This window comes from Sinocyclocheilus rhinocerous, unplaced genomic scaffold (genome assembly GCF_001515625.1).
Source record: "Sinocyclocheilus rhinocerous isolate Xijiao unplaced genomic scaffold, SAMN03320098_v1.1 scaffold5672, whole genome shotgun sequence".
Lineage (NCBI taxonomy): Eukaryota > Metazoa > Chordata > Actinopteri > Cypriniformes > Cyprinidae > Sinocyclocheilus > Sinocyclocheilus rhinocerous.
In genome coordinates, this window is record NW_015636356.1 from 33189 (window position 1) to 43841 (window position 10653).

Genomic DNA, 10653 nt, shown 5'->3' on the forward strand with positions numbered 1-10653 from the left:
TCCCTCATTAGCAAGCACTTGATGACAGCAGCAAGAAAACAGTGTCCATCTCTCTAGAGGGATGGGTGAATAAAACATGGCACATAGCATTGTATAGATGATGTTCTCTGTCTGCATGGTATAACACTATTTTTCCATGTTTCTTCTTTGCATATGACCCTAGACAGAAGACATAATACAGCGACTGGAACGACTCATATCTGTGCCTGGAACTATATATATATATACACACACACACAGACACAGACACAGACATATATATATGGTCACACTTTAGTTTTGGGTCCAATTCTCACTATTAACTTAACTATTGACTTTTGCCTAAATAAACTATTAATTACTGTTCAGGTATAGGGTAAGATGTAGAATACGGTCACGCATAATAATGCACTAGTAAGTGCTTTATAAATACTAATAAACGGCTAATATAGTAATATGCAAGCAACTAGTTAATAACTAAAGTGTTACAATAAATAAATGTTTGTGTGTGTGTGACTAATAAACGGCTAATATAGTAATATACAAACAACTAGTTAATAACTAAAGTGTTACATTAAATAAATAAATAAATGTTTTGTCAGTGTCTGGTTGTGGTGCCCTGGACTGGCCACTTGAGGGCGCTCTCCCGTTTCTGTGTTACATGTGTTGAACTCCATTTCCCATAGTCCCTTTATTTAGGTCTTGCGAAAACAAAACAAAAAAACATAATTAGATTATTAAAATGATTTTAATTAACTAGATCGCTCTAAACAACTGATCTGAAAGATTTAACAAGAGCGGTTTTATTTTATTTTTTCCAAACGCCAACCTGCTCTGGGACTACAGATGAAGCTAGCCGTTTTGGTTCAATCTGGGACATTTTACATAGAGCGATCTAGTTAATTAACATCATTTTAATAATCTAATTATGTTTTTTTGTTTCGTTTTCGCAATACCTAAATAATTCAGCAGCGAACAAGAACAGGTAGGGGAATACAGCGAGTAAAAAAAAAAAAAACTTTAATTTCTAAAACACAAAAACGTTAAATTAAATGTGTTCAATAATGATTCTATAACGCGGGATGTTTTAAAGATTTATTCACGGGAGGATGTTTGTGAAACCCAGTCAGACAGCAAGCGGCGCACGCGGACCGCAGTACTGCGCGAGTCAGCTCATGAATATTAATGACGCACGCACAATCTTCCTGATACAGCATCCTGTGGCGTAACCTAATTAATATTCATGACGCCGACCTTCCGCTCACAGCAGTAGCGGTGACACTGTCACATGGATGCTGCATTGATGCACCTATAGACTCTATTCTATTCTATAATAAAACAAGCGCCGCGCCATTTTGAATGCATCTATGTGAACACCATAATTACACTTTGTAAACTACACAGACTGTACTGTATATTATATGAGGGGCGGGTCTTCGGAAAGGGGGCGTGTCTCTATTTCTGTTCCGCAGAGCTCCATCACAGTGAACGCAAGGTGAGATTAAAAACACATTCATATTTAATTTCGCTAAACTGATCAGCGCATGATTAACACATCGGATACATGTCTGTAATTAAAGCTAGCGGTTTCTCTGCGCATAGCCGAGTCGTGTTGGATGGGATCTTTGTCGCATGTTGATGTAAACACACATGATCACCTGCTCTCATACGTGCGTTTATAAGCGCTCATAAGCTCTTGATGTGTTGTTATAGCCTGCTATGAGATGCTAGTTCGATCCGGTCGAGCGGATCTGATCTGCGGGCCTGAACCCGTTTTCTGTGAGCATATACCCGTGATATCAGACCCTGGTTCGGCTCCGGCTCTCACCTCCTCCGCGGTCGCGGGTGTTTCTCTCGCCGGCAGGATGGAGCAGCTCGTCGGCCGCAGCGCTCCGCTAGGCCCGGTGCTGCAGGTGTGTTTCCCCAGCGCCCGCGCGTCGGTCCTGGAGAATCTGAACCGGCAGCGCGAGGAGGGTCAGCTGTGTGACCTGTCCATTCAGGTGCAGGGTCAGGTGTTCCGCGCGCACCGGTGTGTGCTGGCAGCCTCATCTCCGTATTTCCACGACCAGGTGAGTACGATTTCACACTGATTTCACACTCTACACATGTAAAGCCTGTGTGAATGCCCTCATTTGCATATTTATGACCGTTTGGTTTTGGCGGTTAGATTTTGACGGTTTGATTTTTTGAATTTGATTGACAGCTTAAGCCCTGATCGTAATCCCGCTTTACCCAGTTAGGTTTGTTTTTGGTGAGCCAGGAAAATTTTCTTAACGGAAATAGAACGTTAGTTTTTGGTTTGTAGAACGTTATTTTAACGTTCCTCTAACCTCTTCACACCGATATGATTACCCCACTGGACGTCAGTAATTATCCAGCCAGTGTTGCCAGGTCAGCGGTTTTTGCCTGGAATGCGAATTTTACCAAGGGAACCCCGCCAAAACACGTGTATTTTAAATCCCTCCGAAATCATATTTACTCTTATAACTATATTAATTTGAAGCATTCAGTCGATAGACGAACGAGTCAATTGGCCAGTAAAACGAAATTACAGCAAATTTTTAAATTCCGCGAGCGAAGCGCGGGCAGGAAATGAAGATGAAACAAACCCACGAATTTATGATTTCTGTTATCACTCTATGCCGAACCCTGGCTTAATGTTATAATTTAAAACGTTTTTTGAATGATCTAATTTCTGTGTTTTAGTAAATGCTGTATTAAACGAATTTCTCTGTATAGGCCATTACACAAAAACATCGGTAACGTTTTCATCGGAAAGATAGTTTACAGGGTTATAAAAATAACCTAAGAATAACCATTAGGGAACGTTCTTTATACGTTATTTTTAGGTTATTTTAAAAACAACCACCCTGCAACATTCTGGGAACGTTATTTTATGGTTGCAAAATAACCTAAAATAACCATTAGGGAACGTTCTTTATACGTTATTTTTAGGTTATTAAAAAATAACCACCCTGCAACATTCTGGAAATGTTATTTTATGGTTGCAAAAAATAAAACCTAAAAAGAACGTTCCTAGAACATTATTTCTTGGTTCAAAATAACAAACAACAACAAAAAAAACCCCCAAAAAACTAACGTTAGGGGAATGTTCTGTGTTTGCTGGGTAGTTGTCTAAAACTGGTACTGTATTTTCATAACGACTGTTAAAAAATACAAATGTACAATAAATGTGAACGTTATTGCGACTGTACGAACACTATGAATATTAATGAGGCAGACATTGAGGAAGTTCATGATCTGAAGTCTGTCGCCGTTCTAGCAGCGGCTATGCACTAAATTGCATACTACAAATCGTACTGTAGCTGCGTTCAAGCTATGTCATAATTACCGTAATTCTGTGATGACAACACGTGACGTTCTACTCAGAGGTAGTGCCAAAGAAGTGCCTAAATGAATCTTGTGGTGGTCAGGTGGTACAGTGGTCACATGGTCTAAGTCGTAGCTCTTAGAACGTCACGTGTTGTCATCTTGGAATTACGGTAATTACGACGTGACGTGAACGCAGTTTATTTTGACAGTATGTACTGTAGGTGAACATTCTGAATGAGTTATAGTTATTAAACCCCAGTAGGGGTTGGTGATTTCGTATGAATTTATACAATTTTTAATAAAAAAACTAAACATGATGGTCCCCCGGTACAAAAACATACTAATGAGATCCTGCGAATTCGACACTAAACGTAAACTCCTTTGAGAGTGTTGGGTCCGGATTCACGGAGGTCTTCATAAGCTTTTAAGTTAAATTGTAATCTGTATGGCGGTTCTTGCCGAAGACTTGCTGATCAACTCGATGAAAAACACCATAAATGCCGTGTTTTTGTGCTGTCGGCATGTTACTGTAATCATAATAAACGCGTGCACTATTTCCGTCGCGACTCCCTTGCGAAAATTAACTATGGTTTCACTACAAATACCATGGTTAAACTGTGATTAGTGAAGTAAAACCATGTTTAATTTTCACTAAGGGGTAGCTTGACAGGTGTTCATCACTCAGCGTCGCGTTTTTTTAATGTGCCGTGTGTCATGCATTTGCGCACCAACTTTTTGCGCTCTTTCGTTGTGTATCTGCGTACGTGTGTGCGTTTTTGTGGTTAAGGCTAGATGGCATACAGCAAAAACTCCCGGGCATGCGCACATCAACATAGCGTAATTTTTCTCACACTGTACAACAATAATTACTATGTTTGTATTGTTGTAAGGGGTAGGTTTAGGATTGGGGTAGGTGTAGACGTTTATAAAACACAATCTAATAGGTAGAAAATTCAATTTAATGTTAGCTTCCGGTTTTTGCTGTATCCCTTCTAGCCACAACCCGTTTTTGTAGAGTTGTTCCTAAATTACAAATTCAGCAAAAAGTCACATCATGCATAATCACAACAGATCATTGTTTAGATTATCTATAGTTGATGTCACTTCAGAAAATTTGCGTTCTTCTTAACATTTTCAGGAATTAAGTTTTGTCTTTAGAACAATCTTAAGTAAAACAAGAAATGTTTTTGAGAATACAAAAATATTTTTAACTTTATTTTAAGGTGAGACACAAAAGGCAAAACCATTGTTTTCTCCATAACGTCTTCTTTCAGACTAATGGAAAGAAAACATCCAAAATACATATTTAAGTGTTTATTTTAATTACACTTAATCTATTTACATCTCTAGATTTCAGTCCATATCTTTAAAGCACTTTTTTCTCTTACATACACCAAACTAAACAGTTTTATTTCTATCTAATCTATATTCTGAAGCTTTCAGAATATGTTCATTTACTCATTCACACTGATTTATACAATTTACTCCTAAAAACATGGTGAAAATGTGTTTGTTTTCTGTCTGTTGACAGTATTTTCTGATTTATGATAAAAGAGAAATCTCAAATCCCCTCTGCAAAAACCTTTAACTCTTAATATGACGACAACATCAAACGGGAATTATGAACCAATGTTCAGATTTCTGTTCTGCAAATGTATGCAAATTAGCACATATTTAATTAGATAATGCTTTACTAGCATATTTAAACTTGAAATACAAAACAATTGTCTTATTGTACTGTGATCTAATCAGCTGGGGAAGTATAGTGATGTCTGTACAAATGGCGTAGCTCTAACTGGAGCGGCTATGAACACTGCGGTTCTGTTGCCAGGTTCTGCTGAAGAACGTCACCACGGTGTCTCTTCCCTCAGTCATGGACCCTCTGGCTTTCGAGAGCGTGTTAAACTCGGCCTACACGGGTCAGCTCAGCATCGTGCGCGACGACATCATCAACTACGTCACGGTGGCCAGCTTCCTGCAGATGTGGCACATCGTGGACAAGTGCACGGACATCCTGAAGAGGTCACGACCTTTGGTTCAGGTCAGCCCCGGCGGGGCGACGTCCTCCAGTCACCAGTCGCCCAGCAGCTCCGACTGCTGCTTCGCCGATCCGGAGGACGGGGAGCGAGCGGTGAGCGAACGAACTCTGGAAAAACGACCGCAAAGTGCGCTACCGCCTCTGGCCACATGGAGGCGTCCGACTCAGAGCAGGTGGAGCAGAAGCAGCCTGACGTTCCCCGTCCGAACGGAGCCCAAATGCGGCCCGAATACGGGAGACGAAGGTTTCCACGCGTTCCCAGTCGCGCCTTTGCCATCCATCGAAACATCGGACTTCGCGAGGCACCGAATCCTCGCTCGCCTCCGAGGAGCGAAGGAAGACGAGGAGCAGCGGAGGATGGAAGCGGATGAAGGAGTCGGAGAGCCGCTGGATGAGGACAAAGTGAGGGTTAAGTGTGAGGAGCACCAGGCCGGTGAGTGGAGCTTCTTCATCACTGCAGTTTAGCGCCCGTCCACCAGGGGGAAACGTGGAGAACCGACGTGTTTTTGACTTGTTGTCTGCTCTTGTCTCCACTCAGGAGCCGTCGTGTCGGACGGACGTCTCAGAGAGAGCGAGAGCGGCGAGACGGACGGACTGTGGAACCAGTGGACTTTGTCAGACGCCAAGCTCCTGGACGAAGACGAGGAGGACGAAATGGACGTCGCGTTCGAGACCTACGACGAGATCGAGAAGGCCACGGGGCAGATTTCCCAGCGTCCTTTGCCACCGCCGACGTCCAACCAGTTGGCGCCGGGAACGTCCGAGCTCTCCTGGGTCTCGCAGTCGTCCTCGTCCTCCCCGTGCTCTCCTCTCTCTGCGACGCCCAAAGTCCACTTCTGTCACTGCGGCAAAGCGTACACGCTGAAGAGCATGCGCGACCGCCACGTGAAAATGCAGCACCTGAACCTGCGTCCGTTCGCCTGCCCCGTCTGCTCCAAGAGCTTCAAGATGAAGCACCACCTGACCAAACACGTCAAGACGCACGGAGGCCTGCGTCCGTACGAGTGCGCGCTCTGCGGTAAGAAGATCGTCTGGAGAGACAGTTTCCTCAAGCATCAGGCTCGCTGCCAGGGTACGACAACGACGACGACGCCTGGCCGTCAAAATGACGACGCAGATGCACCTGGACAAGTGAAGGTGGAACAGGATGATTATTCATTACAGGACGAGGAAATACACTCTTAAAAGTAAAAGTTCCGAAAGAGGTTTTTGCATTGAACATACCTTTCAGTCAACAGTTCTTTTTTTCTTCGTGCGAAGAACCATTTGTGCAATTGGAAGGTTCCGTGGATGTTAAAGGTTCTTTATGGAACCATCAATGCCAATAAAGATCCTTTATTTTTAAGAGTTCACACAAGCTTAAAAGTAAAGTTTCCAAAAGAGAGTTTCTGAAAGAGCCTGTTAGTGATTATTAAAAGAACCATTTTGTTTTAGTGTGAAGAACATTTGAGACCCTGAACCACAAAACCAGTCATAAGGGTCAATTTTCTGAAATTGAGATTTATACATCATCTGAAAGCTGAATAAATAATCTTTCCATTGATGTATGGTTTGTTAGGATCGGACAATATTTGGCTGAGATACAACTATTTGAAAATCTGGAATCTGAAGGTGCAAAAAAATCTAAATATTGAGAAAATCATCTTTAAAGTTGTCCAAATGAAGTTCTTAGCAATGCATATTACTAATCAAAAATTAAGTTTTTATATATTTACGGTAGGAGATTTACAAAATATCTTAATGATCATGATCTTTACTTAATATCCTAATGATTTTTGGCATAAAAGAAAAATGTATAATTTTGACCCATACAATGTATTTTTGGCTATTGCTACAAATATACCCCAGCGACTTAACACTGCTTTTGTGCTGCAGGGTCACATATGAATAATCTAAAGAACCGTTTTCCACTATAAAGTTCTATGGTTTAGTGGTTCTATGGATGTTGAAGGTTCTTAATGGAGCCATTGGCGCCAAACAAAGAACACGCTTTAAAAGTTCCGAAAGGAGTTTCTAACATTGAATGCCATTGAAGAACCATTTTTGGTTCCCCAAAGAACCTGTCAGTGAACCGTTTCTTCTTAGTGTGAAGAACATTTGAATCATCTAAATACCCTTTTCCACTTTTAATACCTAAAAATAAAGTTTTCAAAATGGGATTGCCATTGAAGAACCATTGCCCCAAAGAACCTTCCAATGGTCAGTTCTTGTAAGAATCATTTATCTGAAGATTTCAAAAGCCTAAAGAACCTTTAGTGTTTCCATAGATGCTGAAGGTTCTTCATGAAGCCTTTGGCGCCAAACAAAGAACCTTTATTTTTAAGAGTCTAGACGGATGTTTCCATGAGATCAGTGTTTGTTTATCTACTAAACTTCCACATATGTAGCAGATCTGAATATATTCTAGAAGCACTGTTTTAAGAATATAAAAATCAAGTGTGGATTCCAGAGGTGTTTAGCCGTTTAGATGCTGGTTAACCCTCCTTAACTCACCCGTTAAAAGTCTGACTGAACTGCGTGTTAGACACTGAACACAACTAGACTGTACATAATAATAATAATAATAATGCAGTGTGATTTTTATATTGCCAATAAAAGCATTTTATTAAAATCAGTTGCAGTGTGAAAACTTCAGGGGATGTTTATTTCATTTATAACTTGGTAACACGTTACACAATAAGGTCCAATTAGTTAATGCATTAACTAGAATTAACTAACAATGAGTGATACATTTGTTGCTGTTCGTTTTTAGTCAGCTACATAATGTTAATTTCAACATCTACCGATACATTATTAGCCTCAAAAGTTGCTTCTGTTAATATTAGCTAAGATTATTAAACGCTTCAGACGTATTTTTCTTTGTTAGCTCATGTTAACATTATTGTAAAGTGTTACTTGATTCGTTTGAACAATTCTCAGTGAAATACCCGATATAAATGTTAATAACTGAAGCCAAATCAACAAATATGAGTTCATTCAAATTAAAAGCAACACAACATGACATTTAGAGCACATTCACGAATAACATTGATCAACATCTTTGAGCAAAACTTATACTCCGTGTGCTTGAACTTGTACGGTTCACTTCAATAGTTCTGCGGAGTGACAAACGAAGTTATAAAAGTACAAATCTTCCATGTAGTCTCACAAAAATAATCGTAGAATCTGTAAAATAGACTGCATGTCCACTACCCAGAGACAGCTGTGCAATACTTACATATACATGAATATTTATTAGAATGCATAGTGTCCAATAATAAGTATACACTAAACTTAGTAACACACGTTTCGGGCAAATTCTTGATATGTTACCCAGAAACCATTTGATCAGTAAACTACTAAACATCAGTGCAGAGGTGTTTCAGATCAAACACGAGTCGAGATCGAGGCGTTCCGCTTCTGAACCCGGAGGAATCATGGGTTTCTGAGTCCGAGTCAGTCAGGGTTATTTATACTTATAGTTTTTGTTAATATTTTTGAATTGGATTTAATTTTTATATTTTCTGTTTTCATTTTAATTTCAATTAAAGTTTTAGAATTTTTTTTATAATTTTTTATATTTAGTTTTAATTATTTAGCATAATTATTAAAGCACTTTAATTTAAACCAAATGTTGAAATAGCTGAAATAATTATTTTTAAAATTTTTATTTCAGTTAAAGTGTTGCGCATTTTAGTCGTTTTATTAATAAAAAAAAAAAAACCTTTTATACATTTTTTGTGTTTAAGTTAATGTTTATTTTATTTCAAGTAATTAATTTTTATGCTTTCATTTTAATTTCAGTTAAAGTTTTAGAATTTTTTATCTTTTTTTTTTATTATTTGTTTTTATTTAGTTTTAATTATTTAGCATAATTATTAAAGCACTTTAATTGAAACCAAATGTTGAAATAGCAGAAATAATTATTTTTTTAAATTTTATTTCAGTTAAAGTGTTGCGCATTTTAGTCGTTTTATTAATAAAAAAAAAAAACGTTTATACATTTTTTGTGTTTAAGTTAATGTTTATTTTATTTCAAGTAATTAATTTTTATGCTTTCATTTTAATTTCAGTTAAAGTTTTAGAATTTTTTATCTTTTTTTTTTATTATTTGTTTTTATTTAGTTTTAATTATTTAGCATAATTATTAAAGCACTTTAATTGAAACCAAATGTTGAAATAGCAGAAATAATTATTTTTTTAAATTTTATTTCAGTTAAAGTGTTGCGCGTTTTAGTCGTTTTATTAATTTTTTAAAAAAGTTTATAAATTTTTTGTGTTTAAGTTAAAGTAATTAATTTTTATGCTTTAATTTTAATTTCAGTTAAAGTTTTAGAATTTTTTATTATTTGTTTTTATTTAGTTTTAATTATTCAGTATAATTATTAAAGCACTTTAATTTAAACTAAACGACAAAAATGTTGAAGTATTTTTTAAAATTTTATTTCAGTCAAAGTGTTGTGCGTTTTAGTCGTTTTATAATTTTTTTTAAAAAAAGTATACATTTTTTTTGTTCAATTTTAGTTTAAGTTAATGTTTATTTTATTTCAAGTAATTAATTTTTATGCTTTTATTTATTAATTTTTTGACGAAGACAAACTCATTCATATACGACCCTGTCCATCATTCAATCACACACAGTGATTATAACTTGGCACGATTTAAATATAAGTAAAAATATGTATTTAATCATATCTGAGTGATGCACATTAGCAGATGCAGGGTTTCAGATGTTATGTAGATAAATCAGAAGAAGTAAAGAACATTTAAGGAACAAATTGAAGGGAACTCAATGCATCAATATAGCCTCTAAATGTAAATGTCTTGTATTAGCAACACGTCAACGTTTGAAAATACAACTTCCAACAGATCTCCATTACTTTTTAATTCATTTAACAAACAAATAGTGCAACTAAATAACTCTAACTGACCCTTCTGATCACACTGCAAGAAAGAAGATTTGTTCTTGTTTTATTCATAAAGTCACTTAATTTTGTTCAATTTCTAGGAAAACAGGACTTGCTGTGTTTATTGTGCTCCTCCAGTAAATGTAGCACGATTTAAGGATGTTTATAAAGCGGATAGTTCCGGTGCTTGATTCTGATTGGCTGAGCCGCGTTCGAAGCTGTTGTAAATGACTCTACAAAGTAACATACACCTTTGTTTACGTTTGTGTGTTGCTCGGCAACCACTTTGTTGCAACCACAACTGATTCTGAGGAGCTACATTGTTTGGTGGAAGAATACTGTTTTTATTAATATCATTACACTTTATTTGCTCCGTTTTATTTTGTGAAACCTTACTACGTATATGGAATAACCGTT

The 10653-nt window shown here is 37.5% G+C and overlaps 1 protein-coding gene across 2 annotated transcripts; it reads left to right on the plus strand.

The window, feature by feature from the left end:
* Positions 1 to 1392: 1392 nt before the first annotated feature.
* LOC107747737 (zinc finger and BTB domain-containing protein 22-like) lies at positions 1393 to 6806 on the plus strand. Of its 2 annotated transcripts, XM_016562326.1 has the most exons (4): positions 1393 to 1469; positions 1840 to 2048; positions 5144 to 5783; positions 5889 to 6806. In XM_016562326.1, exons 2-4 carry the CDS (start codon positions 1845 to 1847, stop codon positions 6533 to 6535), a joined length of 1491 nt encoding a protein of 496 aa, XP_016417812.1. In that variant the 5' UTR covers positions 1393 to 1469; positions 1840 to 1844; the 3' UTR covers positions 6536 to 6806. The 2 variants fall into 2 exon arrangements, with proteins under 2 accessions (XP_016417812.1, XP_016417811.1); XM_016562325.1 differs by lacking the exon at positions 1393 to 1469 and having other exon boundaries at positions 1697 to 2048.
* The last annotated feature ends 3847 nt before the right edge of the window (positions 6807 to 10653 follow it).

Excerpts from the sequence above, each read along its gene's own strand:
- LOC107747737 (XM_016562325.1), top strand. The coding sequence starts at position 1,704 with ATGCTAGTTCGATCCGGTCGAGCGGATCTGATCTGCGGGCCTGAACCC. Across the intron at positions 2,049-5,143 it reads CTCCGTATTTCCACGACCAG|GTTCTGCTGAAGAACGTCAC; the intron begins GTGAGTACGATT and ends TTCTGTTGCCAG. Across the intron at positions 5,784-5,888 it reads GTGTGAGGAGCACCAGGCCG|GAGCCGTCGTGTCGGACGGA; the intron begins GTGAGTGGAGCT and ends GTCTCCACTCAG.